The sequence below is a fragment of the Anas platyrhynchos genome, chromosome Z, assembly GCF_047663525.1.
Source record: "Anas platyrhynchos isolate ZD024472 breed Pekin duck chromosome Z, IASCAAS_PekinDuck_T2T, whole genome shotgun sequence".
Lineage (NCBI taxonomy): Eukaryota > Metazoa > Chordata > Aves > Anseriformes > Anatidae > Anas > Anas platyrhynchos.
In genome coordinates, this window is record NC_092621.1 from 79,179,746 (window position 1) to 79,207,337 (window position 27,592).

At 38.6% G+C, this 27,592-nt stretch overlaps 1 protein-coding gene across 4 annotated transcripts in view; it reads left to right on the top strand.

Annotated features, from left to right (window-relative positions):
- Positions 1 to 27,592, top strand: part of VCAN (versican) — a 114,406-nt gene that overhangs the window by 83,638 nt on the left and 3,176 nt on the right. For all 4 annotated transcript variants that reach the window (XM_038169743.2, XM_038169739.2, XM_038169742.2 and 1 more), the window contains 5 exons: positions 640 to 753; positions 3,020 to 3,133; positions 10,415 to 10,573; positions 11,539 to 11,621; positions 25,439 to 25,583. In XM_038169743.2, coding sequence (XP_038025671.2) covers positions 640 to 753; positions 3,020 to 3,133; positions 10,415 to 10,573; positions 11,539 to 11,621; positions 25,439 to 25,583 — 615 coding nt within the window. The remainder of the gene's footprint in view (positions 1 to 639; positions 754 to 3,019; positions 3,134 to 10,414; positions 10,574 to 11,538; positions 11,622 to 25,438; positions 25,584 to 27,592) is intronic.

Sequence of the window (27,592 nt, forward strand, 5' to 3'; positions counted from 1 at the left end):
AATGTTTAATTCAGTTACATATGTATTCAGTACCTTTATTCGTATTCTTGAAATGTATTTTAAGGAAAGACAAGTGAGAAATGTGCATCTGTGAAAACATCCTTTCAAAGAAATAAGAATTTGTAGGCATTGCTTGACTGAATATAATGAAATGAAATGTCAGCAGACAGACAGTATTTTAAAGAGATGCATGTTCTGTGTACCCAATCATTCCACATAAACTAACCCTGTTCAAAAAAAAAAGCAGAAGCATTTTCCATTCATTTTGCTTATGTTTAACTGATTTCAGCTATAATTAATTGTCATGTCATGCAAACTAAATCCTCAGTATAATATTGTGACTGCCAAATATAATACAAATTGCTATAAAAATGTAGTAATTCTGAAAATTATTTATACTGGTTCATAGTAAATGCCATGTTATTTTAAAAGTTGGAAATAGTGATGCCTCAAAATAAGCTTTACTGTTTTACAAATCTATCTTATTTCTAATATTCTATTTTGCTATTAGAGTTTCTGTAACAACAGTAAACACTGAAACATCAATGCAGAAATGAAGACAGATTTCTTTTTCCAAAAATTTAAAAAGATATCAGCTCATTGAGGCTACAGAGTAAACTTTCTTTTTCTACTTAACAGGACAAGATCCATGCAAAAGCAATCCCTGCCTTAATAGTGGTACCTGCTACCCACGTGGTTCATTTTACATCTGTACATGTTTGCCAGGTTTCAATGGCGAGCAGTGTGAATTAGGTAAGGTGATGCCATCTAAATACTGGGTTATCTACAGATTAATTGGAAGTATAAAATTTCCATACACAAGATTTGCAAATTTTTATTTTTTTTTTTGAGGTTGAAGAAGACAAACATTTTAATAAATTCTACAGTAAGGCCTTACTTATAGACTGAAGAATGTCTATTAACCATTTTTCTTTCTGCCCATAAACTGCACAAACAGGTGCACATACAAATATAAGAGAAGTATTTAAATGAACTGCGTGTCCTAGACAAGTTAACACTAAATTCATAAACATATCAAATAAGAATACATCTACATTATTATTTGGGATAATTCCCTAAAATCTTTCTGTAATTATTTGTAAGGGTATAGCCTAGTCCCAAACATAGCAAGGAAGCTGAACACTGAATGCCTGCTGATATTTTTTCAAGAAAATTGCAAATATGACCATAGTCAGATACATCTTCAGTACAAATTAGTATTTTGGTAACTCTTCCAGCTGAGGACCTCCTCATGCTGCCTAAGACATTTGGCATTCCCTGCTATGAGTGTTGGTTTCAAGAGACTGACCAGTACAGTTCAGGGTGACCAGCTTTTCTTTCCAAACAAACAAGTCAATGTATGATGAAACTGGCTATTTGGCTGTTTTGTGTAAAACTGTTTTAGTCTTTTTTTTTTTCTTTTTTTTTTTTAATTTTCAGTTTAATTCCCTGATCAATATTAGGGGGTTGCCTATTACACAGTCACTTGCTGAATTTGAAAGAAAAAAATAGATGCAGTATTGCTTAAATGAGTTCCACTCATCAGTGCATCTAGGGAGGAAAAATTCAATCCACCCAAAGGTTGATATTAGTATAGGATAATCGTCGGGACTACTGTGGTTTTATTTGTCTTCTACAAGAAAGGATTATTATAGTTAAAAAAAATAATTAGCTAGTGTTTTTCTCTGCTTACCTAGGGCTTATTGATAAATCCAGTATTTCTCTAGTGGGTTGTTAGAGATAGATGTCACATTTTAAATGCTTCATCTTAGATCTTCTTTGTCAAGAAATGTGGCATCCACTATTTACAACCCAGAGATCAGAGAGAATAATTTTCTTTCTTCCTTTAGATCATAAAAGAATAATATGGCAACTTCTTACCCTGTAGAAGTTTTACCATTTTATTAGTAATTTGGAATGGGACTCTCCACTGCCAGTTGCCATTTAAAAATATGTTTGGTGGTGCTTGAGAAAGTAAACCTCAGCATTTCTACACATGTATTTCAGAATATTCTACATATGAAATACAAAAAGTCAATGAGAGCTATCCAAATTATTACAACAAATAAAATACATAATGCAGTGATCATTCCTAGGATTTCACAACTATTGGTTTGTAGATACATATTTAATTCTTCTTTTAAGTTTTTGATAGCCAATGACTAACAACAGCTTGGCTTTGACTAAGGTGTTTGCGAAATCTTCATTAGAAACACAGTTTGTTCTTATAAAAGGACATACTTGTTTATAGCCTGTGCAAATACATCCACGTAGTATTTATAGTAAATGGACTGGTCATCCAATTGAAAACAAGAAGCCAGATGAGTAGGGGAGAGAAAAGTCATTTGTTTAATATGGAGCCATTGACTCAGGAGTAACCTGTGCATGGCTGTGAATGTTGCTATCTGACTGCACATTCAGTGAGATTATCTTTATGATGGTTTATCCTTGTTTTGCTAAGATTAGATAAGGAAGAAATGAGACAAAGAAGAAATTACAAAATAATAAGGATCTAGGACACCCAGCTTTGAAGTCTGAAACTAACAGTCTTTCTGATGATATGAAATTTCTAACATATGAAATATTTGAAGATATTTGAGTCTCCAGTATTTGATGAAATTTTTTCATGCCATGATCACACATTCAAGTCAAATTCTCTACTGATAAGATAAAATATTGCATACTGCACAGCATGACTTCTTTCTCAGTTGCACAATGTGGGGCTGAAGATCTGGATTTTAGAAATTAACTCAGGAGTCAGAGTGCAGGATATAAAATTGTGGATCATTAAAGTCACATATCCTGAGGAGAACACGGCTTGATTTTGGGTGAAGAGAAAGGAAAGTTGTGCAGAGTGAAATTAACTATCATACAAATAAAACTGCTGTCTTGGATCTTTTGCAATACTTCGTTCTTCTGGATTGAACTGGTCCTAGTAATGATTATGAGCAAGGCTGAAGAACATTTCCTTTCTGGGAGGTGGGTGGATTATAAAAACACTTTTATCTTTATGTTGTAGATATTGATGAATGCCAGTCTAACCCATGCCGCAATGGAGCCACGTGTATAGATGGCCTCAACACCTTTACTTGCCTCTGTCTGCCAAGCTATATAGGTGCTCTTTGTGAGCAAGGTAAGGTGTACTTTAAAATCTAGGGTGACCTAGGTCACGTGTAGTCATTAAAATACCATTAACTCTTTCAGGTCTAACTCGAGTAAAAGAACCTGAATTCATGCTTATGTACATTTATTTTGTTAGACCATGAGGTTTATCTTTTCTTCCTTTCCCCTCTTGTTCTTTTGCATTGTTACATCACAGTTACTCTTCATTATGAGCAGCAGGGTGTACCTGTTTTGTTTTGTCTTTTTGCGTTTTTGTTTACTTGTTTGTTTTTCCAATCAGTGAAGGAACCTAAAAACTTCGTTTTGAGAGATGAATCATACCACCATCCAGCTAAGACTCTTCCAACTTTATATACCTATCTGCTTTCATTTCAGTTCTCTTCTGGAGTAGCTAAGCAAAGCCTCCTCTAGAAGAGGGGGGATTGAAGAAACTCTTAAAAACTGGCAAGTAGCTAGTGATGAGAAGACATTACAATTTTTAGTCTCAATAACATTTGAGTATGGTAGACTTCAATGATTTGTGGCTCAGGAGTTTTTGTTTAAGGTTGCATCTGCACCATCTTTGCAGTTGAATGAGAGCAAACACTAGCCACATGCTAAACTGACCAAAACTCATACTATTGCCATACTGAATATTAACAGATATATCAGGCAGTCTCTGTGTCAGAGTAACTACAGCCATACAGCTTTCAGGTGGCTCCAAGGCAAACAAAGCCTGTTCATATTGCCTTGCAGACTACTACGAAGACACATAACCAGGTCCTTTCATCACTAGTGATGCTTATGGGATAATGAGTGGAAAGAGTTACTGTTGGACTGAGCATCTCTCTTTAAAAAATCTATACAGTGTGAAAGACACATCAGAACACATCTCTTCCAACAGGTGTCACTGGAAAGTAGGAATAGTCTACTGAATATGCCAGATTATATGTCCTTTCACAGGGCACCATAACCTTGACATCATCATCCCACATTTTTCTAGGTTGCTTTGCTCTGTTTTAGGGCAAATAGGTGCAGGATCACAATTACAGGGATGTTTTAAAAGATCTTCTAAACCAGGCAATTGAAACTAGATTAAACATCCAGGTTCCTGTAACTGTTATTTGCATGTCTGCAAGAAATCCTGCTGTATTTAATAGAAATATTTACTCTGCAAGATGATTACTTAATATGTGCTTGTAGGAGGGGGGAAAGGGTAGCAAAATCTGTTCTGTCACTAAAATTAATGAAGGCGTTTCCATGGAAAAAAAAAAAAAGAAAAGGTACTTTAAAGCATACTTTCTAAAGCTTATAAAAATATCCTTCTTTCTCTTTTTCTTCAGCTGAGTGGTTTCATTTACAGGTGAATGAAGTGGACCTTTGGATTTGTTTAATGAATACTGCCTATTTTCAGGTTTGTTTTTCACCTTTAATGAGTGGAAGGCAGTTTGAAAACTCTTCCAGCTCAACCTATAGAGGTTTGTTTGTTAGAGTAGAACCATCTCAAAGCTGACTGGCTCCAGCATTTTTCACTGTTTAATTTTTTCAGTAGTTTGCCTAACCTTGTGATTTGAAAGGAGTTTCTGAATCTGCTCTCCAAAACTACAAGTTGACAGTGTTTTCACAACAAAAGAAATAAATGTTCTCACTCCCCTCCTCCTCCCTGTCATTTCAGCAAATCCATAGCAGTGAGTGGCTCTGAGTACTGTGGTAGCTTTAAGCTGCTTTTTATGACCAACCTGAGAGTGCATTTTAGGTGGTTAATGGGAACATTTCCTAGTTTGTCAATCAGAACCAGAGCCCTGTTCACTCAGCTTTGGAATTTAAATTTCCTCCACTTAAAGTCCTGCAGTGGTTTGGGACTTGGGAAAAGTGTTAGTGCCAAATTTCCACTCCACCAGACAAAATAAAATTGTGTTGGCAATTCAGACACAGTTGTCTTGCAAGCAGGCTTTATTTCAAGGCACCAGTCCTGACCTCACTAGATTTAAAGACCAGCCAGAACGACAGAATGTGTACCTCAGTGCCACAGGAAAGGTGGAGTTGAGCACACCAAGATTATATTTCATTACTTTCTCTCTCTTTTTTTTTTTTTTCCCCTCCAGTATATACTATTTATTTTAGAGAGCCTCAGGAAAAAAAAAAAAAAAAAAAAAAAAAGTTGAAGGGCTTTTTTAGACATGTTGCTGAGTTTTCAAAATATTGTGGAAGTGAATGGAAGCAGTGAATGCATGTTGCCTCTGAAAATGAAACTCAGAATATAGCAGGCAATTTCACTACACTCCAGTCTCAAGACACTGGTGTGGAAAAAAAAAAAAAAAAAGTAGAGTTCAGAATTTTACCAAAATGTCCCCTTGAGACTTTTATAGAATAAGAGATCTTTGGCTGACATCTAGCATAGTATTAGAGTTAGGAGGAGATGTGACATGGGGACAGTGTGGCTGCATGTCAGGAAGCTCCGACAGGTGGTGGGAGTCGAGAAGCCTTCAGGGTGATCTAACCTAGGGTGAAGTAAATCAATTCTGAGAATCACTGAGCTGTAATTGGCTCCCTGACAGACATTTTTCTTGCCAGGTGGAAGCAGTTCAGCAGACAATCTGAGCCCGGGAACTTCTTCCTAAAGAGAGCTAAAGTTGTCTAATGTTAGAAATAGAGCAACCGAGGGTGTTTCCTTTCTAAACTAGACTGGTAGGTGAGCAAGCCAGCATTGCTTCTGATTCAGACTAGATCAAAGGGGAGCAGAGGACCTCTGTTAGAAAATACCCTCTTTTGCACATCACGTGTATCTTTTCAAAGCACAGATGTTTGCCACTTAGTGACATTTGCATGTCACTTCTTATATGCTGAAATACCCAGAAAAGGTTTTTGGAAAGGTGACTGCAGGCCTTGGTATGAGTCTTATCCCAGGAGATCCAGTGGTCATTTCATTGGCATGCCTCTGTGGAAAGCCCTTTGGAGAGCTTTCAGCATCCCATTGAGTGAGGTCAGAGCTGGGTAGATGAGCACCTCTTTCTGTCTTCATTTTCCTTCCATGGCTGGTGGGAGTTCCCTTTTCTTTCCCCCCACCTCCATCCCCACTCCCCCCCTGGTCCCCTCCCCTTGCTATTCTAACAGTTGTCTACCTGCTTTCAAGGAGTGGTGTTTGCCTTTTAAACTCAAAGTCTAGCTTTCTCCACTGCAGGATCCCTACAGACACACCTCACCAAGCCAGCTTACCAAATGCAGCTGCATGCCTGGGCCTGTGTGCTAAGCTGGTACATGTTTGTTAATAGACATGCCTCCTTGGCATAACATAGACAGCTGCTCTGTCTTCCAGGTTCTGAAAACAAAACTTTTTTTTTTCTTTTTGTCATGCAAAACCTATTTTATTTTATTTTATTTTATTTTATTTTATTTTATTTTATTTTATTTTATTTTATTTTATTTTATTTTATTTTATTTTATTTTATTTTATTTTATTTTATTTTATTTTATTTTATTTTTTATTTTATTTTATTATTTCCCAAGTTCTTTGTTTAAATGCTTGTGATGGCTTCTATCTCATTTGATTCACTTTGTTCCCACAGCTTGATAGCTTGGAATGGAAGTGTTTGAGAAGGGCTAAGTGCAAGGATGCTTTCTGAAAACAGATGGTCGCTAGCTGATGTCTTTCAGCTGAGGAAGGACTGTTTTGAATATTTACCAGAGAATTGGTTCCTCCTCAAGATGTGTGGGCTAATGGGCCTCAGGCATTTGTTCATTACCTGAAGACAGACAGTCACGGATAAAATCTGCAGCTGAGCAGGACTCTCCTTATGTTCTAGCACCTCTTTTTCTGTCTTTGTTTGCTTTAAGCCTCTTATGGAATTTATTTAAAGACAAGGGACCTACTGTCAGCAGCATATTGCAGCTGTTGAAAAAGCAATACCTGCCTATGCATTAAATCTAAAGCGAATTATTTTTCTTCTTTTTTTTGAATGCAGTCTAGAGTTGTTACACATACACAATTGCAGTTACAAAGAACAGAAGTTGTGTAAGTTAACTCCTTGCACGCATCACTGAATAAGCCTGTAAGTTGTAATAAATCTTAAAACTTAGTCAGACAATATAAATATGGCACGTAGTGTTTTCAGTCTTTCTGTCACATTCTGGAATAAGGTTACAGAAAGCTGTGACTACCTCCCAGGATAAGTCTACAGTGAACATGGAGTATTGTATTCCCTAGGTCCTCACACCTACTCTGTTCTCACAGGTGATTCAGTCAGAAAGTTTACAGTCACCTGCAATTAGATTTTACTGGTTCAAGAAAGGCATTAAAAGGCATTAAAAACCTATATCCATATGGAGCACTTACCTTTACCTTTGTGTCTCTCTTTCATTTGTATTAATGCACTAAGATATGTATGCATTAATACATGTGTGTGTCTGTATATATGTATATATATGTGTGTGTATAAAAGTATATTCATGTATACATGTCCTTGCGCAAACACAAAGTCAGGGCAAATCAGCATTTCTTTCAGTTCTCTGCAACAGAGTTGAATCAGTCCCCACATTTTTATTTGCCTGGTTCACATTTGTTGTCCTCTGGCCTCATGATTCTCCCTTTCTTCCTTTTCCACTCTTCCTTTGACTCTTTCCTTTCAAAAAAATAAATTCTCCCTTCCTCTTCTAAAAATTCTATTTATTTTACAGACTTCAGCCCTGTCTTCTTCTCTTTGGTAGTTTTGGTCTACAAACAAGTGTTGAAGAAGTTATTTAATATTTTCCTCTTGAAAAAAAAAAAAAAAAAGAAAAAAAGTCCATGTTTTTTTGGATAAGAGGGAAGAGTTGTATGTGCACCATGGGTGCGTGCATATCAACTGTGAGTACATATGTTGCAGTTTGGCATCCTCTGCCTTATGAGGAAGAATTCTGGTGCTGACAGTTCATACTCGGGCCATTACATCTCATTCTTTGAACCCAGTCATTGGGCTTTGCTATTTTCAAGCTGCTTTGCTTCCCATTCAGCCCTTCATCAGACCTTCTTTCAAGTCCTGGAGCCCCTCCCTGCAGAGGCAGGCAAAGCTAACTTAGCATAGCCTGGATCTGCTCTCCAGCTATGATGTTCTCATCATGCAATACTGCTTGTTATATCTGACTTCTTTCCTGTGGGACAAGGTGGTCCCTGAACAAGATGAATAATAAAAACTTAAGTGCCTTTGCAGAGGACACATCACTGTTAGTCAGCATTGTGTGGTTAAACAAATGTTCAAGGGAGCCAAAGGCAGACTAAACTTTAAAATGGCCTAGGTCCCAGAGATTAAAGCTGTATCAGCAGCCTGCACCTCGTACAGAATGCAAAGAGGGAAAACATCAAAAACTAACAAGCTGCTAGTATAAATTAAAGTCATTTTTTCATAGCTGGGATTACTCAAAGCACAAGCAGTTTTCTGGAGCTTAACTTGTTGAAAATACAAGAGAGATGACCAGTGTAAACTCATTATGCCATCATATTCAGTACATTTATGTCTGTACTGACAACTTTTAAAAATGGATTTTGATACCAGACTCCTAAGACAATAACTGCTGTGTTATTAACGTTGCCAGGAGCTGACAGAGAAATTCTGGTAAGCCTCTGAAGTGATATGTTTGCACATATCTATTCATATATATGTGAAGTCTATTTTTTTATCTCAGGAGATTTAAAAAAGCAACCAGACTTCCAAAAAAATTGACACTTCCGTGCTTCAGGATATGTGAATGGCATCTCTCTGCTCTGAATTAAGAATCAGCCTTGTGTTGTGAATTATTTATTTTCCAGAACTGCCTCTCAGCTGGTAGCTGCTCTGACCTGAAAAATATCATAGTTAAGGAATTTGCAGTCGTATGTCATTGGCATATTCTATGTTTGGCATTTCCCTTTACTAACGTAAAGAGAGCCTCTTAGGCCAGAGCATCTTATTAACTATTAGATATATTTATTTATTGAAAATACATGATCTAATTCACACCCAGAAAGTACATATACTTCTGGAAAGGCAAGATGGTTCCTTTGAGACAAAGTTTTGTTTTGGCATTGACACAAAATCTTGTGGGAAGTGGCAAATTCTTGTTTGTAGGGAAAAAAAAAAAAAAAAGAAAAAAAAAAAAGCCAAGCTTTTGTTTCTGTTCTTTAGCACCCTGCAACAGAGGCCCATCAGGGTCTCAGCATGTGCTGAGATTGCTGGAACCAGTTGTAGTCAGAACATGCCACAACCTTGTGCTGAAGTGTCCTTTATGGTGCCATTTCGTACACAGTAAATCAAAACATTCTGAGTTTTCTGTAGTTTTTGTTTGTTTGTTTGTTTGTTTTTCCCATTCCTCCCCCAAACTCTCATTTCTTAATGACAGGTTCTTGTCATTGAGCACAGCTCAGGCACACTCAGGCATCATATTCGTTATTGTTCATCTTACTAACACTGATTTTTGCCTATGATTCATTCCTACAGTGCTGGTGCAGAAAGAGACTTGGGATGAGAACCTTGCTTCTTGCCATCTATTCTGTTTGCAGCTGCCTAACCTTGACGAAATAATTAACGTCAAATCCACAGATTGTTACTCTTCCAAGGCTCACGTTTATATCTCTTTAGTTGAAAAGAAATACTGGCTGATATGAACTTCTGTCTATTATGTATTCTTATCAGCACAATCCCTTGTACAAGCACAGACAATGTGCATTTCATTACATTGTATTTCAGCTTTGTAGCCTTCTTTAGAAACTGATGCCTAGAGTTTATTAAATTATAGTTTATCATGGAAGATGGGTTTTGGAGGAGGATTTGGAGGGGTAAATTCAGAAGAATAATACTGCAGCTTTGTGTCTGGACTGAACAATAACAAGCACGTTCCTATATGATTATTTTCCGTTATCAGTTTCTTTCAAACCAAGGTAATTCAGTGCAGTCATTCAAAGAACTACTCCCCCTTATAAATGAAAAATTTAATCCCCGCTTAACAGACTCAGAAAATTTAGATGAAATGTAGACTAATGACAGTCTAACATAAAGTCATTTCATTCACCCTGAGTGATGGAGTAAAAATATCCCTATGAGATTGTCTGGGTACAGCATAACTTGAAAAGTAGAAGATCAGAAAGCTGCCGAGTACAGTTATACTGGTTACGTAAATAATATACTTGCGGTTTACACCAAAACTGGGTAAAGAGAAAAACATGAAAATTTAATTAGAACTCAAGATACTTAATGAGTTTTGGGCATCTTCTTCAATCTTTTGCTCAACAGAGTCCATGCATGTGAAACATGTCCATGTTCCATGCCCATTATCAGAAACACGGTTTGTTTATTTGTCACAGACACGGAGACCTGTGATTACGGCTGGCACAAGTTCCAAGGACAGTGCTACAAATACTTTGCCCACCGGCGCACATGGGACACAGCTGAAAGGGAATGCCGTCTGCAGGGAGCCCACCTGACAAGCATCTTGTCCCACGAGGAGCAGATCTTTGTGAACCGTATGTACTGTTGTCATCTCTCTAAGCAAGCACTGGCACTGAGGATTCAGAGAGAGGATCATATTGGCTGTTCCCTAAACTTTTACATCTCCGTGTTAAAATATGCTTTTAGAATGTAGAGATGCAAAGATGCACTTTGTTTTCTTGGTTGTCACTTTGTCTTTAAGTGCAAGATCCTTAATCTCTATTAAGCTATGACTTATTACATAGAAAATGTTTCATTTTGGGGGAAAGTGAACTAGTCCTATGGTTTTGGTATAGAAAATTAATGAAACATTTTTTTCTGGTAGCTTTAGATCTTTTCTTCACATGGCAAAAATGGCCAGGCCACCATGTTAGTAGGCATGTATAAAAGAATAGCTCCTATGAGTTAATGCTGCAAAATCTTGACCTCAGTCACAGCCTAGACAAAACTTGAAAAATACTGTAAATTAAAATATTTGCCCCTTCCTTCCTTCCTTCCTTCCTTCCTTCCTTCCTTCCTTCCTTCCTTCCTTCCTTCCTTCCTTCCTTCCTTCCTTCCTTCCTTCCTTCCTTCCTTCCTTCCTTCCTTCCTTCCTTCCTTCCTTCCTCTGTCTCTCTCTCTCTCTCTCTCTCTTTCTCTCTTTCTCTCTTTCTCTCTCTCTCTCTCTTTCTTTTCTTTTTTTTTTTCTTTCTTTTCTTTTTTTTCTTCTGATGTGTACCCAGATAGGAAACTCATCTGTTTTCTTTGGGGGGGATGCAGTCAGTAATAGGCATGATTGTTTAAAACAGTTAGATAAGAATCTCCATTTTTATAGACATCCAAATTAATATAAAAATGCTGAAAACCAGCCTGTAAATAGTTGTTTGCACAGGGAGTAGAAGAATCTTAAGAACAGGATGTCTGATTCATTCTGTGCAAATTCTTTTTCTTTTCTTTGATGAAATCTCTCCCATTTATGGGAAAGTTAATAAAAATATCCTTCTGTTTCCTTTCCCATTAGGTATTGGGCATGACTACCAGTGGATTGGCCTCAATGACAAAATGTTTGAGCGTGACTTCCGCTGGACTGATGGTAGCCCACTGGTAAGATGCCTCTGAAATTAAATCATCCACTCCTTTCTTTTTGCTCTGTCTTATCAATTTCCCATCAGAACTGAGGGAAGCTGCATGATAACATGCAGTCACTAAATATGCATCCAAGCAAACAGCCAGGATACTGTCTTGTTTCAGGATAATTTCTATTTGTGATGTAGTTCTAAAATCTTAATTTTAGTTCTTATTATTTTATATGTGGGACCTCCTAGTGTTTCCAAAGAGAAAAGCTCAGAAAGTCTGCAGCACTGACCCCTATTACTTAGGGGTCAGTGCTGCAGATGGTTTTGTTTTTCATCTCTAAGATGATTCCTTACATATATAGAGCAGAATGCATTTTTTCAGATGAAGATATGGCATATGAGCCCTTGTCTTTTTGAGTGCATGAAGAAGCCTTTCAGGTCTTTTGGGGAGCTGTTTTAGTTGGTGTGGCAGTCTGATGGCTAGGATGTTGAAGCAGTCATTCTTAGGTAGTTCAGGAGGCCTGCAACCAATAATCTGTCCATAAAGTTTTAAGTTGCTGTTGATACCTCCTGATGCCTTAAAACACGAAGGAAGGAAAGTCAGCAGAAGGAGAGGGAAAACACTCCCTGTCCACCTTTAGCAGACCTAAATCAAATAGTTGCTTGATACAGTCTCTCCAATTCAAAACAGACACTTCTGTAGAAGGGACAGGTGATTTATTGCTGTTTAACACCCACTGAATAGCACTATATATATAAAAAAACAGTTATGATTATTATTTCCCCCCACCCCCAACTGTGAATTCTTCTTAAAGGAGAAAGCATCTGGACTACAGGACACAGATGTGCACATGCTCACACATGCACACAGTGATCATTGCTGCATACTATGTGACTACAGCTTAGGTAGAGAGACACCTGGATCAAAGCAAGCTTTACTTATTACATTTTTATTTAAATAGCCACAATGTCCTTTAAAATAACTTATAAATGAGCCATTTCTTGGGAAACATGTGTAGGAGGTGACAGAATGGGGAGAAAAGGAAGGAAGATGAAAATGTTTGTTGCCCAGTGGACTGCTTGGTTATTCTTTGGTGAAAACGACTTAATTCATGTTTGTACCCATTTGTGCTTGGAGCCACATAGTCTTGCAGGATGTAAGTGAAGGAATTTCTTTTCATCACTTTCTCTTGCCTCTCGTGTATTTTTGAGAACACAAGATGGGGCATGGCCTTGAGCTTCACTCATTCTGGATTATTTCATTCTCTGTTTCTTATGTGGCATCTTGCACCTCACTGTCTGAAACAGGCACTCTCTGAGGATAGTTTAACTTTGATGACACTATCCTCTAGTGGTGGTGATTCATTACACCTCAGGTAATAAACAGAAATAATGAAAATATCAACTGTAAGCATAAAATTTAGTTCCTTGATGGTGTCCTTAAGTTCCAATGAATTTGAATACCATGTAGTTGAAAAATGTACATCATTTATGCATTTGCAGATGAAAAGCAGTTGTGATAGTGTTAAATGAATCAATATAATTTACAATAATGAAAATAAGCATTATTTCATACATCCTCAGGTTCTAAAATAAATTTATGAGTAGAGAGACAACTGTTGCACATACCAAAATCTAAACAGCCTTCTGGTGTTCTACATATCAGGGTGCATCAGCTTTTTTTGTCCTTGTTGCCCAGCTCCTCTCCAAGAGATTATTGTCTGTCTAGAATTCTATTCAACAATTCTGGTGTAGTAGAAAATTCTTCAAGTCTGCTGGGGATCCCCCTGATAAGTTGGAGACACTATCAATATCAGAAAAGCCACACCAACTTTCAGGTGGACAGTGCATATAGAAGTAATATATATTCATTCATCTTTATCTTGATAGTTTTCTGACAACAGCTTGGTTTAAGCTGAAAATCATACTTACAATATTTCATAAGTTTTTGGTTTAAAAAGGGTTGTGATGCTCAGTAGATTTAAAAGAAAAAACCAAATGAATAGCAGCAGCAGCAAGACACATCATGGATGAAATTATTGTCCCAGTGCTACAGCTAACCTAGTACTGCGCAGATTAATAGCTGTGATAACCAGTGTTTACACATAAGAGTTGCAACTTCTCTTTCACAAGAGTTTTTTTGTTTGTTTGTTTGTTTGTTTTCCTGAACCAAAAAAATAAAAGGAGACACAAACCTAGAACTGGAATCAGAAATCCCTGAACCACAGGCTTTACCTTTGGACAATATGGGATAAGGTCTGGATTACTCTGGTACACATTTTCCATGGACATAAGAAGACCACAACTCAAATAGTCAGTATGTTGAAAAGAACTCTTTTGCTAGGTGTTGGCATGTCTTTTATTAGCAATTTCTGGAAAAAGGATCAGTTGACTTTTTTTCTTTATTGTTATTATTTTACTTGCACCTAAAAGGTATTTCAACCAATGAGTCTGATGGAAGAAAATCAGTCCTCTTTTTGGCATTTTCAGCTCAAAACCAAGCCAAGTGTTTTTCCAGAATTTTTAAACTGACACTAAATGCCAGCCACCATTAAATATGATAGTCAAACAAAAGCACCTGCATAAGTTCCTTAGTGAAAAAGAACAAACATACATTCAAGTGCACTGTACATTGTTTCCAGTTACAGTGTGCTCTTGAATACACATGTCCAGCTCAGCTATTTTTTGTGGGCTTCATGGTCATATGCAGCAATGACATAAATCTTGTGCTGCCTCACTTCCATATGCTCCCAAAATACAGTTTTGTTTTGTTTTACCGTGTTTTTGTTTTTGTTTTTTTCTTTTTCTTTTTTTCTTTTTTTTTTTTTTTTTCCTGCAGAGCCTTCTTGTCTGTTAATGTGAGATGAGTGTTAAAAAGCTGCAGTGGTGGGGCTAGAGAATGTGATGAATTCATCTTTGTCATTGTTCTGGTAATGTGAGAAGGGTTAGAATCTCAGATGCAGTTGTGGAAATTTCCCCTCCCTGACCAACCAATGGATATCAGTTTTGCCAATCAAATATGCAAGGGCCTTTAGGTTTTCTGTGAGATCAGATCATGCCACTTCAGTGGGACAGGAGATTTGTTAAGTTTGTGTAGGGAGAATATGACCAAGACTTTTAAAAAGTGAGCATATAAAATTAGGGTTCTAACTGGGAAGCCTAAACTGTACCTAGATTACCCTGGGCAGATTCACACTTATATTGAAAAAAGGGGCAATTATTTAGGTGCCTAATAGTGGACTGCCTATTGTCAATCAGTTTTGGTATCTTGACATTCTTGGTGATCCCCCATAGAAAACAGTGACTGTCAAAAAAATCAGAAGTCAAAAGAGCCCATTTCTCCTTGTGTTTATTTTTCATATGCCAACCGGAATTTATGTGACTTGCAAAAATAAAGCCAATAACCAACTTTTGGAAGAAATGGTCTAATTCTCAGAGTTACCCAAATAAAATGTTTGTTTCTTGAATAACAAAACAGGTACAATCAAATTCAGTGAGAAAAGAAGTAACAGTGTTCAAAACACTTTTTCGTTTTTTTTATTTTTTGATCCACATGACATTTTTCCATGCCTGTATTGTAGATTGATTACGTTTGAATATATGTTCAACATTAAATGCTGAAAACTTCAAAATGTTTTCTTTAACACAAACTCTTAGGACAAGGAAAATTTATCTTTAAGTAGAAACATGTACAGTCTTAATTTGTATTATTGTGAGATTCTGTTCCTGCAAACAGTATGTAAGGAGACCTTTAGATCTACCCCACTGAACTGTGTGATGAATAGTTATCTGCGTGCTTTTAGGGGATTTTGACAAGTTTTAGGTCTTAGTAGTACAGTAGTTCTCAAGGTAAACCTTCTCAGCAGTTTCCTGCTTTTCAGGCAAAATGTCATAACCTTGTGCAGCATATTGGGCAGTCTAGATAGTTTCAGCACTTCCCGCTAAGCATTACCTTTTCATCATGCTGTACTCCCTGTATTCCAAAAATGTATTGATCTTGAAAACTGCAAAATAACATGATTAAAGTAGTTAGGTCATACCTTTGGTGCCCTAAAGTTCAGCTGGCAGTCCAGGTACTACTTTCACATAAACAGATTGCTTTCCATGAAACTGGTATTTTATTATATAGATTTTTATTGGCCAGACATTATATTTGTCCTCCCCCCCCCCCCTTTTTTTGTTGTTTGTTTTTCGTTTTTTGTTTTTTTTTTTTTTTATTGCAAATTCCCCTTAAAGACAAAATGGGAGCTTCTTGGATATGGTCAGGGCAAAAGCTCTGGAGCTCATTGGCTAAGCTTAGGGCACCTAGTCCAATATGTAAACCAAAATGAGATGTAATTTCACTAACACTGGAAAGTATTGCTGGCCACCTGCACGAATCCAATTTATTCTGATTTGTTGTACTGTAGCTGTATGGCAAGAAGCAATTTTTTTTTCTCATCTACAACGTGTTCTTGCTTCTTTTCTTTTGGAAAAGAAAGAGCTTTCCGGAATTTCCGGTGGTTGGGAGAGTTGGATTTGCCTTCTGGAGCTGATGGGCCACATGAAAAACACTTAGGCAGTGTTTCCAGTGTTCCCATTGCCTATCAAGGGAAAAGAGCTGATTGCAGCTGTGTGAGTGCAACACAAAAAGAAAATGTTCTATCAAGAAACTGAGACCCAGGCTTGTGGAGCAAGTTCACCTCTCACTGTGGTGAGAGCTGTAAGTTATTGGGCACTGCCACATGCCTGGACCTGTAGCATCAGCCACACACAAGATCATGTGGGCCAGAGGCAGGGGATTTGTAGCCTGCAAATTTTGGCTCATCCACCTAGACCCTAATTTCCAGAAGGTTAATCTCAAAAACAAAGGCACTGAAGTGAGCTCAGAGTGCTCACAGAACCCCAGCATTCCTAGAGCTTCATTATTCATTGTGTCCTCAAAATCAGGCAAATTTCTGCTCAGCACGTTTGAGGTATATGCATTTCACTGCACTGACAGACAGAAGAGGCAGAAGGAAATAATATAACATTTTTAAAAGCATTTTTTTTATTTGCTTTCCTTCTATTACAGTGTGGTTGTGGGGCTGTCCCATTGATACTTAGTGTGGAAATGCATTAGTTTTCCTCAGCTTGATATTTTACAAGGGAATCAAAACAGCTACAAATAAGAGCTTGTTTACAAATAATAATAATACAGAATCAAAATTATTCTTGCACTTTTCTGTAATTTTTTCTCTTGCTTTTATGGGATAGTGAATAACTCTTTTACAATGATTCATAGAGAGTCTTCATTTCACTTATGTTATAAAATTCTTGAAAAAAAGTCAAATAACTTTGGTAAAATCACAGTGGTACAGGAGAAAAAGACAAAGCCCAAATAGTAATACAACTATATAAAAAGAAGTCTATACTTCTATACAACTTCTGTACTTCTATACAACTATATAAAAAGAAGTCCATTCCTACTTAGGTCCTTGTATATCTTAAATTTGATGTAATACAAACTACAAAATAACAAAATTTACACTGTCATTGGAAACATTTAATAATTGGCTTGATCAAAGGCACTGTGAATACAATGCGACATTTGAAGGTATCTTAGGGAAATTGAATTTAAATAATTCACTTAGCTCTGTGAATAGTAACTTTTACAGCTGTAAAGCACACCCATCCAAATAGAAGAAATCTGGTGTTGCTTTTGGCAGCTTCCCCATTGTATTTGGGCTGCTGGCGTTTCTCTGTTAAGGGCCCTTGTGAGCAGGCACAGCGGTAAAGGAGTCCTTTGGAGCTATTCATGTTATGGATTAAGCGCATATAGCTACTTGGGGTTGTGCCTTGGGCCTCTGTCTCACAAGGGGAGTTATTCATATCCTTCGGAAAATGCTGTTGATAATTAGTGCTTTGTAGGGCAGTAAGCTCACTCCCATTACATAAGATTAGTGCCGTAATAAGGAGCTGGCTAGTGTCTGTGGCCAGATTGTCTGTCACTGGGAGAGTGCTGCCAGCTAGGAGAGTAATGGGGCATATTGCCACTTTTAAAACTGTCCAGAGACTCCACGTTAGTTTTTCTTCCCTTTGGCACAGCACCTTTACGCCGTGTGTTCGCAGTGCTGGCCCTCCGGTTGTCAGTCCTAGGTAGCTGCATAAAAAACACAGTAAAACCAAACCCAAGTTTAATCCTGGAGAAAACAAAGCCCTCTCTTTTCCCCACTTTATTGGTCAGTGAATCAGAATGGTCTGACCTGAGCAAATCTAAAACTGCACCCCTCGCATAAAGAGTAACGTTATTGAACACAAAGCCCTTCAAAAGGCACGGGGTTTTGTAGGGAGGTAGCCTGTCTCCGAGGGTTAAATAAAGCAAACAAACTAAAAAATACTGTAGTCAGCTGCAAACAAAAAGCTCATTGTGCCAATGTCCCACAGGATCCCTGCAGAAGGAGATTTTAAATCTACCAAATGTTTTGATTTTGTGCTGCAGTCAGTCATTACAGACTCTTTTTAAGATGCTCATTTGACCTGCATTTAACTGGGGGAGAACTATATAATGTTATTAATGACAGTTATGTTTTTAGTTCAGCCTGTTGTAGGCTGAAGGAAGGGCCTCTTGTACAAAGCGGTTTTTTGTCTTATTTTTACCAAGGGGGCCAGCAGTTTCTTCAGAGCCTCATTACAGCTGGCCCTGTGCTAAAGCTCTTGGACAGCTTCAAACCTGCAATAACTGTTGAAATAAATGACAAAGTGGAGGATTTTCTTTTTCCAGTGACTCTTCTGGAAGCTGTGCACAAAAAGAGTAAGTCACACCCTACACAATTTGCATCACATTGATAATACATAATTAAGCTGGTGTTAATCCCAGAAAATATGTATTATGCCATTTAACATCCTACCACACTTATCTTCCACGGTAAGACACCTGCCCATTAACAAGAGAATTTCACCGGCTCCCTGTGCCATTCATTTTTCATTCTCCATCCTAAGGGAACTTCTGGATATCTAACACGCACAATATACCCAGAAAATTGAACTCTAGAGTGTGTGAACCATGATAAAAGTCACTGCCCTGAGAGGACTTGGTGCAGAGCAGATCAAACAGGTCAAAGTCATCGGGGTGCTGTCCATTGACTTCAGTTAGCTTTTAAGGCGTTTATAAGAGAGAGATCTTTTCTGAAGAATTGTGATCTCGGAACTACTTAGTTCGCTTCAGGGCTCAGAAGTGAGTAGACACTGCCATCTAGTGGGAATTTCTTGACATACCTGCCACTTTGTGCTTTTCGTGTAGTTTGTTACATTGAGGTTCTGTTTAAAAAAAAAAGTCAAAAAACTAGTCGTCTCCTCCATACCCCGCCCCCCCCCCCAAAAAAAACAAACAAACAAAAAAAACAAAACAAACAAAAAAAAAACATATACATATTGATTTTTATTTCAGCTACATCAGCTGATGATTTTTACTTATTTCATTTCTAGTTCAAAACTCCTTCTTTCTCCCTGTATGACTGCAATGGGGAGCCAGTTTTGGGTGCCTGCCCAGTCCAAATCCTGCCTCTTTCCCAAATCCCATGAACAAAATACGCAGATTAGAGGCTTGAGGGAAGTCATTCTACTGTGATCTCTGTATTAAGAATATTGGGATTGTGGCATGTGATATTTTTTGTACCCATAGGCAAGTTTAGACATAGCAATTGTCTTCTGATTGACTCATATTTCTCCCAGCAAAGATTTGCCAATACATTTAGCTTTTATTTTAGCATGCGCCTAAAGTATGCATGGGATCTACCCTATGGAGTTTGGGTACCACCCATGTCTTTAATGCAAGGCATGTGCTTAAGCATTCACTGACTGGAATTTTTAATCTCACAAATACTTTTGGTAAATTCTGTCAAACTACTCCCATTCATAAAATTAAACAGAAGATCTTTTGCAGACCTTTGGGGTGAAATTAAGTGAAACAGAGCCTATGCTGTAAGGTAGTTTCTTGTCTTTCTCAGTATATAAATGTATTTAAATACTAGGTGAAGTTAATGTAAGTATTTTATTCATTGCCAAATCTTCTCAGCGATCTGTTTGATTTTATTTCTACCAAAAAGAAATGCAATCCCTTTCAAACTTCCTATGAGTGTCTCAAGTAACAGTTTCAGTGCTGTCTAACAGCATAAGCCACAAACATTCTGAGCTGGTCTTTATTCTCATTCTACCTTTGTGCTGATCTATCTTGTGGTAGTTCAGCCAACCTAAAACCATGGGCAATAACAAGTTATTACATCTCTAAAAGCGAGATGTAGTTTTTAGTTAAGCAATCAAGCTGTAAGAGAACTTCCCCAGTGCTGGACTTGTTCACTAGATTTCCCTGATAAAGGTTTTGTGTTTTTTTTTTTTTTAAGAAATGCATGCTATTGTGCAAAAAAAAAAAAAAAAAAAAAAAAAAAAAAAAAAAAAGTATTCCTGTTCCATAGCAGAATTGCGGGAAAAAAAGAGGATAGCAGCCAATAAGTTTTGCAGTGGTGTCTTACACTAATTTAGTGACAAAATATGAGACAGGAAATAGTACTTCACTTTAAGATGACATGGCACAGAGAGCATCGTGTCAGCCAAGTCCCTACAGCTTTACTTTTGTTATTTTATTTATTTATTTATTTTTGTTCTTGAGTTTGTTTGTTTGGTTGTTTGTTTTATTTTATTTGCTACATTAATCTTGAAGCAATCAGAGGGGGAAGCAGATAGAAAGAAATAGAATAAAAATACTATCGGAAATTATAAGTCCCAAAAAGTGCCAAGAAAGGTTTATACTTTAAACTCATTTGGACATGCTGAAAACATGCTTTATTTTCCCTGCAGGAAAGGCACTAACCCTACAAATATAAATAAGACATGTATTCCAAGTAAACTGTTTCCTAGCTTTAGTTTTGTAGAAAAGATCATTAGCCTTTGCACAATAACGAGGTCAAGCAGTAACATTTTGTTTGCATCAGTAGCTGTGCTTGGTTAAACATGGTGTTTGTTGACTATTCTGGAATGCAAAGCCCATGCTATTGATCTCAGCCACTTGGTGTGCCTTTTGGAGATAAAGGAACTGCTGAAATGTCTAAGTGCATGTCTCAAAGCTGAGATACTACTCACTCCTGGATTCACCTTGACAGGGCAAACATCTGAAAGCTGAATGGATTACTTGTTAAAAAGGAAATGAGTCCCTCAAGTAAGGCTGGTTATCTGAAAATTTAAATAACAAATCTCCCACAAGGCAGGATCTTGTTTGTGACAGGAAGGCTCTGCTCATTCAGTTTAATTACCAACCATCTGAATGACAAAAATAGTGACCAGCTAATAAAATCAGCCACTTTACAGCTATTGCTGTAATCCTGGTTTTCTTGGATTTAATTGGTGGACTGTCATCCTGCCACCTAACTGGCAGATTAAGGCTGTGATTTAATTCATTCTGATATAAGGGGGGGGGGGGGGGAAATAAATAAATAAATTGAACTTTTATTATAAAAACATCTTCATGGACTTTTGTAATCATCAGATCCATGGTCCTCCCATGAGGCAAGAAAATACATAGCCACTGTTCCCCAGGCTATCAGTTTCCAAACAGTCAGCCATGTGTTGTCTGCTGCCAGGTGGGAAGCCTGAGGAGCTGGTCCCCTGCCTCACTGTGGCTCCAGCCCATGGACCTTCTGCCCTCTTTCTACGGGGAAGTTTTCAGTACTCTTCATCAAAGGAAACTAGAACAACTAAGTCCAATGTGTTAGTATGGGTTTCAGTTTCGCCAAAAGACTGTACAAGAAAGATTTCCTGAAAGGCAAAAAGAGTGCAGTGGGAGCTCCTGTTTTTGGCATGAAATGATGGCAAGACATAACAGTGTGTGGTTCCCAAAGGACCAAATGCATGTACAGATATCAAAATGTTGTTGCCAAGGCCAGTTCCTGCTGTTTTCTGGTCACACCAAAACACAGTTTTTTTTTCATAACATGAAGCAAGTGTCCTGCCTTCATGGATGCTGAGGGCTTTGCCAAGAGCCTGGCACAGCAGTGTCAGCATCCTGCAGCCTCCCCGCCAAGACATACTTCACAGCTGGAGGAAAAGGGCTAGACCTTCTGTGAAGCTCACTATAAGCTTACATGTCCTATAGTATGGAAGTGCTTTTCATTTTAAGCGCTTTAACATTAGCCAGGGCAGTAAAAATATTTAGGTCAATATAATTATTTCTGCTGAGTGCCTTTCTTCTTCTCATGGTCTTTCTTCCATGTATGAACTTAGCATTTGAATCTCTTTAGGTTTTCAGGACCCTAAATCATACCTTATGAATGATACAGCTAAAACTAGTGCTAATGGTGCTGATTGAAGCATGACTGTTGGTAAAAGGATGCCTTGGACTTTATCAATTCCAACACAGCACTGCTTAGCATGGCTTCGCTGGTGTGCTGAGACAGCATCAGTTTCCCTGAAGACAAGGTAGTAGCAGGGTGGCTGGAATGATACAAGTGGGCTTTGGCTCCTCTGTGAACATAGCTGATCTGTTTTGGACATGATCTTAAAAAATGAACAAACCCAAATGGTAGATGTTGCCAAGGAATGAAATTGAAATATTGGGCTTTGTTTTCTTTTATTATTTTTTTTCTTTGTACAATATAGCTGTTCTACAAGACAGTAATTGCATTGATATACAAAGAACTTAAATGATGTAGCCACTTAAAGTATGGCATCTTATTTAGATTATTTTGAGTGGTGTTTTCCAACAGGAGATTTATGAATTGAGTGTTTAGGATACTTCTTTTTGCAAGGGGAGGGGTGTCTGTACATTTCACAGACTTTGTATGAGAGATTGTGAGGAATATCTCTGAAAACAAACAGTACAATGCAGTATGTAACATGGGATTTGGTTCTTTCCCATTACGTTTCTGCTGATGTAGTTTTACTGGACATAGTGCAGGCACCCCTGGTTTACAGTAGTTTAAGTGGAAAACAGAGTCAAGCTCATGGTCATGCAAAAATGTCATCTGTAAGAAGAAAGCAAAATATTCGTTTATTTTTGTAACAACTTATTCCACTCAAACTGTGAGAATCTTTTTGTATCATTATCATGTTATCAGGGGCTAAATAAGGATCTGAAAAACTACAGAGGAGCTGGGTGGGGACCTAAGAAACAATTCAGCAGTCTGGAACTTCCTCTGCTAAGCAATTCTGGCACTGAAACCAAATGAAATCAGAGGTATTCAGCCAAAATAAACTCATGCAATGATGATATTAGATATGAGGTAACAGCATGTCATGCTGGAGGATATCAGACATTCTTGAGTAAACCACACAGCCCAGATATAATCCCTTGCCATTATGCTGCAGCCCTGCCAACAAAGCAGACAAATTTTGGGCTCGGGTGGGAGCTGGCAAGCTGCTGAGCACCTTCAGCTCACATGCCCCCAGTTGCCATGAAGTATCCCAGTTCCCACACACTGACCCCTGCAGAAGCATGCAGCTCTCTGCAGCTGCAGTTCCACAAGACAGAGCCGCGAGGCTTTGCTGTCAGGGCATCACTAACCAAACTTTTCTACCATTAACCTGGCTGTTTTCACAGCTTTTTTCTTGTGTCCCTATGTCTTGGCATATTCTCAAAGGAGCAGATGGTACCTTTCAGTAGGGTTGGTGGTGAGATGTGAGGTGTGATTGTGTCCTCCTGCAAGTAGAGGGGGGCCATAACACGGGTAAGCCTAAGCCTTTGGTGTGTGTGTGCACCCTGCCTTAGCCAGCAATAGGCATCTCACATGGCCTCGGCACACTCCCAGACCCTTCACCAGCTCGGCTGTGCCAAGTCACTAGACCTGAGGCGAGGCAGCACTTCCAACATATCCTTTTGCAAAAGGGAGCACTCTAAATTACAATAATACACACTGTGCATGGGCACATCCCTTACCTCCCATTGTCCTCACCAGCCCAGGAGATATCATGAGGTATATGCAGAATTTTCTTTAGCTAATTTTGTTGGTTATTTTTTTGTACCAGGTGTTGCAGGAGGCCCACACACAACAGATCCCATTTGACACATGTATATGGTATTTTACTACCGTGCTTACAAAAGCTCATACTCTTCATTTCTCAGTTGATGTGAGTTTTCGAATTCTGGACATCAGTAAAGAAGTTAGAATGTGTTGCAGTTTAGGACTATGAGAGTCTAAAGCATAGAGGTGAAGTTAAGCTGGTCCCACATAAGTAGGAAGATGTTTTATGAATTGCTAGAGGTAACAGATTCAGTGCAGAACAAATTTATTTAAATAATGATTGTTAAATTGCTTGGATAATTAAAACCTGTGATGGACACATAACAGGAAAATATGCATTTAACTCTTTTGCTGTTGTTGTTGTTGTTGTTATTGTTGTTCATAGCTTGATTCCTTGTAAGGTAAATACTACTCGCACAGAATATGTAAACTGTATTACTAAAACGTTTTCGCACAGGCAATGAATAGTGGTTATTTCATAAAGCTAAGCAAATAGAAAGCTAAACTTTTATGACATTTATGTGGGCCAACTCTAGACAGAAAGATGTAAGCATTGTAGGAACTCTGTCATTTTGACCATACAAGGAACTATCTGCCAATTAAAGCCTGGCATTTATGTGAATTCCTGTTCTTTTAGATATCTATTTTTAGCCACCATCAAATTCTTGGAGTGACACAACAGGAATCTCAAAGAAAATTGCTAAGAATAGTTTCCCATATTTCCTCTAGCTTTTCTTTGCATAACATTAAGGAAATCTCAAGTTACTGAGCTTCAGTTGGGATCAAGATGAAACAAGAAGTGGAGTAAACAGTAACCCACCACTGCTAACTTCAAGGACAGTAGTGCATATGTCCCCTATCAAAGACGCTGGATAGATTATCTATCTGTATGATAATCCCTTTGTTTTCCTGCTGGTTTCCTGCTGTCCCTCTTGATAGGGACACACCTTTGGGCAGGTGCTGAGCTGGGAGGTGCAGAGCTGTTTGGTTAAATTAAGTGCAAACCTGCAAATTGACAGCTTTGAACCTAAAAAGCAGAGTCAGCCCAAATCAACATGTCAGTGTTGAAGTTCCAGGTGCAGTGCCAGGAAGAAAAAAAAAAAAAAAATATGTATATATATATATATATATATATATATATTTAATGCTAAAGCTATTTTTCTGCCATTTGAAACTTGTTGTTACATACTGACAATCAGATTTTTACTTCTAAAACTACCGTGCCAGTTTCCATTTTCACTCATATGTATGTGATCCAGATGTCTGTGGTGGTAATTTCTCTGCAGAAGGCAGAATTTGGATCATCATTTCTCAAGCTGCTCTATACTCTCAGTCTGCCACCTAAGACCTTTAATGGCAATATCAATCTGCAGTGATCTGGGGCCACTTTCTGACACCTTTACTTATTTCACACAAAATTCTGAAAGTCATCCTATTGCATGGCTTCATTAATTGAAGTCAAAGAATAAATAATTTGAATTTGAGAACGCAGCCTGTGGTTTGTCATTTAGTAGACATGGACTAGTAGGGGTAGTAGCTTATTCATTGCATTTCCTGGCTTTGTGCTTTCAGCCTATGTAAGGTAGAGTGTGATCCAACACATTTTTGTTGAGATAGTCCTTGAACTGAATTGTGTCAACTTGTTTTACTCACCTGATACCAGTCTACAGTAAGTAAAATGTTGCATCAAAATACTTTTTGTCTGTTAATAGAGTGGGAAGATATTGTAAATCTAGTTTTGTTTAGTTTGTGCTTAACTGCCTGAACCAAACAATTGAGGTTGCTCATCATCAACAGTAATATTTTGTGTTCTGTAAAATGAAATGTAAATATATTCCAACACTGGGAATAATGGGTGTGCTTCTCTTTTCTGCAGCAATATGAGAACTGGCGACCAAACCAGCCAGACAGTTTCTTTTCTGCTGGAGAAGACTGTGTTGTTATAATATGGCATGAGAATGGGCAGTGGAATGATGTTCCATGCAATTATCACCTGACCTATACCTGCAAGAAAGGAACAGGTACAAACTTTGCAGTAACTATAGCATAATTCCAGTTTTATAAACACAAAGGGACAAATTCTAAGTGATTTCTGGTGACCAATACAGTGAGCCTAGAGCTGAGTTAGCCTCACAAACTTGTTTTTCTCTATCCACGTATTAAACTTTTCTTAATCTGCTCTTGAGTCAAGGTCAAAATGGTACACAATAGAAACTCCTAGTTGAAACCAGACAAATTTCTCATTTGCAGATCTCAACAAAAGAGGCATTTACGTACTTGGCAGGCCTGCTTTACCTGCGTGCCACTGTGAACGATGTGCATAGCAGTGACAGAATGCACAGGAATGGCACAAAGCTGCACCAGGGGAGGTTCAGACTGAAGGAATCTGAAAGGCACATTGGGCTTATGCACTGTTAGAGCTGGTGCTTACATACAATCACAGAATAGCTTGGGTTGGAAGGGAATTTAAAGATCATCTGGTTCCAACCCCCTTGCTATGAGCAGGGACACCTCTCACCAGATGAGGTTGCCCAAAGCCCCATCCAGCCTGGCCTTGTACACCTCCAGGGATCAGGCATCCACAGCTTCTCTGGGCAACCTGTACCAGGGATTCACCAACCTCAGAGTGAAGAATTTCTTCTTTATAGGTAATCTAAACCTATTCTCTTTTAGTTTAAAATCATTACTCCTTGTCTTCTCACTATACCCCCTGACACAGAGTCCCTCCCCAGATTTCCTATAGCCCCCTTTCGGCACTGGCAGGCCATTGTAAGGTTTTCCCAGAGCCTTCTCTTCTCCAGGCTGAACAACCCCAACTCCCTCAGCCTGTCTTCACAGGAGAGGTGCTCCAGCTCTTTGATCATATAGGACACTCTTACAGGCCCCTGTCCTTCTTCTGCTGGGGTCCCAGAGCTGAGTGCAGGACTCCAGGTGGGGTCTCACAAGAGCAGAGCAGAGGAGGGCAATCCCCTCCTTCACCCAGATGATTCATGCTGCTGTTGGTGTAGCCCAGGGTACGGTTCGCTTTCCAGGCTGCAAGCACACATTGCTGGCTTGTGTCGAGCTTCTTGTCAACAAACATTCCCAGGTTATTCTTCTCAGAGCTGGTCTCAATCCATTCTCTGCTCAGCCTGTATTTGGGCTTGGGATCGCCCTGACCCATATGCAGGACCTTGCACTTGGCCTTGTTGAACTTCATGAGGTTCGCATAGGCCCACCTCTCAGGCCCATCCAGGTCCCTCTGGATGGCATCCCTTCCCTCCAGCATGTCCACCACACCACCCAGCTCGCTGTCAGCAAACTTGCTGAGGGTGCACTAGGTCCTACTGCCCATGTCACTGACAAAGATGTCAAACAGCAATGGTCCCAACACCAATCCCTGAGGTTCACCACTCCTTCCTGATCTCCACATGGTTATTGAGCTGTCTGCCACAGCTGTTTGAGTGCAACCATTCCTTACCCAGTGAATGCTCCATCCATCAAATCCATGTCTCTCCAATTTAGGGACAAGGATATCATGCGGTCAGTGTCAGATGCTTTGCACATGTCCAGGTAGATAATGTCAGTTGCTCTTCCCCTATCCTTCATTGCTGTAACCCCATCATAGAACGCCATCAGATTTGTGAGGCACAACCTACCCTTAGTGAAGCCATGCTGGCTGTTACCAATCACTTCCTTATTTTCCATGTGCCTTAGACCAAGCTAAGGAGGGTCTTCCAGGAGGGCCTGCTCCATGATGCTGCTGAACACAGTAGTTCCCTGGGTCAATGAACCCTCAAACATGAGAGTTGCCAGGGGATGTATATTAACACTTTAGTTGTTCTCTGTCTTTTTAGACTGGGAAAGTAAAGAAGAAACCAAAATCTCTTGTGCACTCCACTGTTGCCCAGTTATCATTTACAGCATTTTGATAACATGTTCATTGTGTGTTGAAGGGTGCATGAGTTTTAAGTGCTTTTAAAAAGTCTGCTGTTGAGGAAGACATGAGAAGTTTTGAGAATGAGATTTTTTATTATTTTTTTTTTATTAT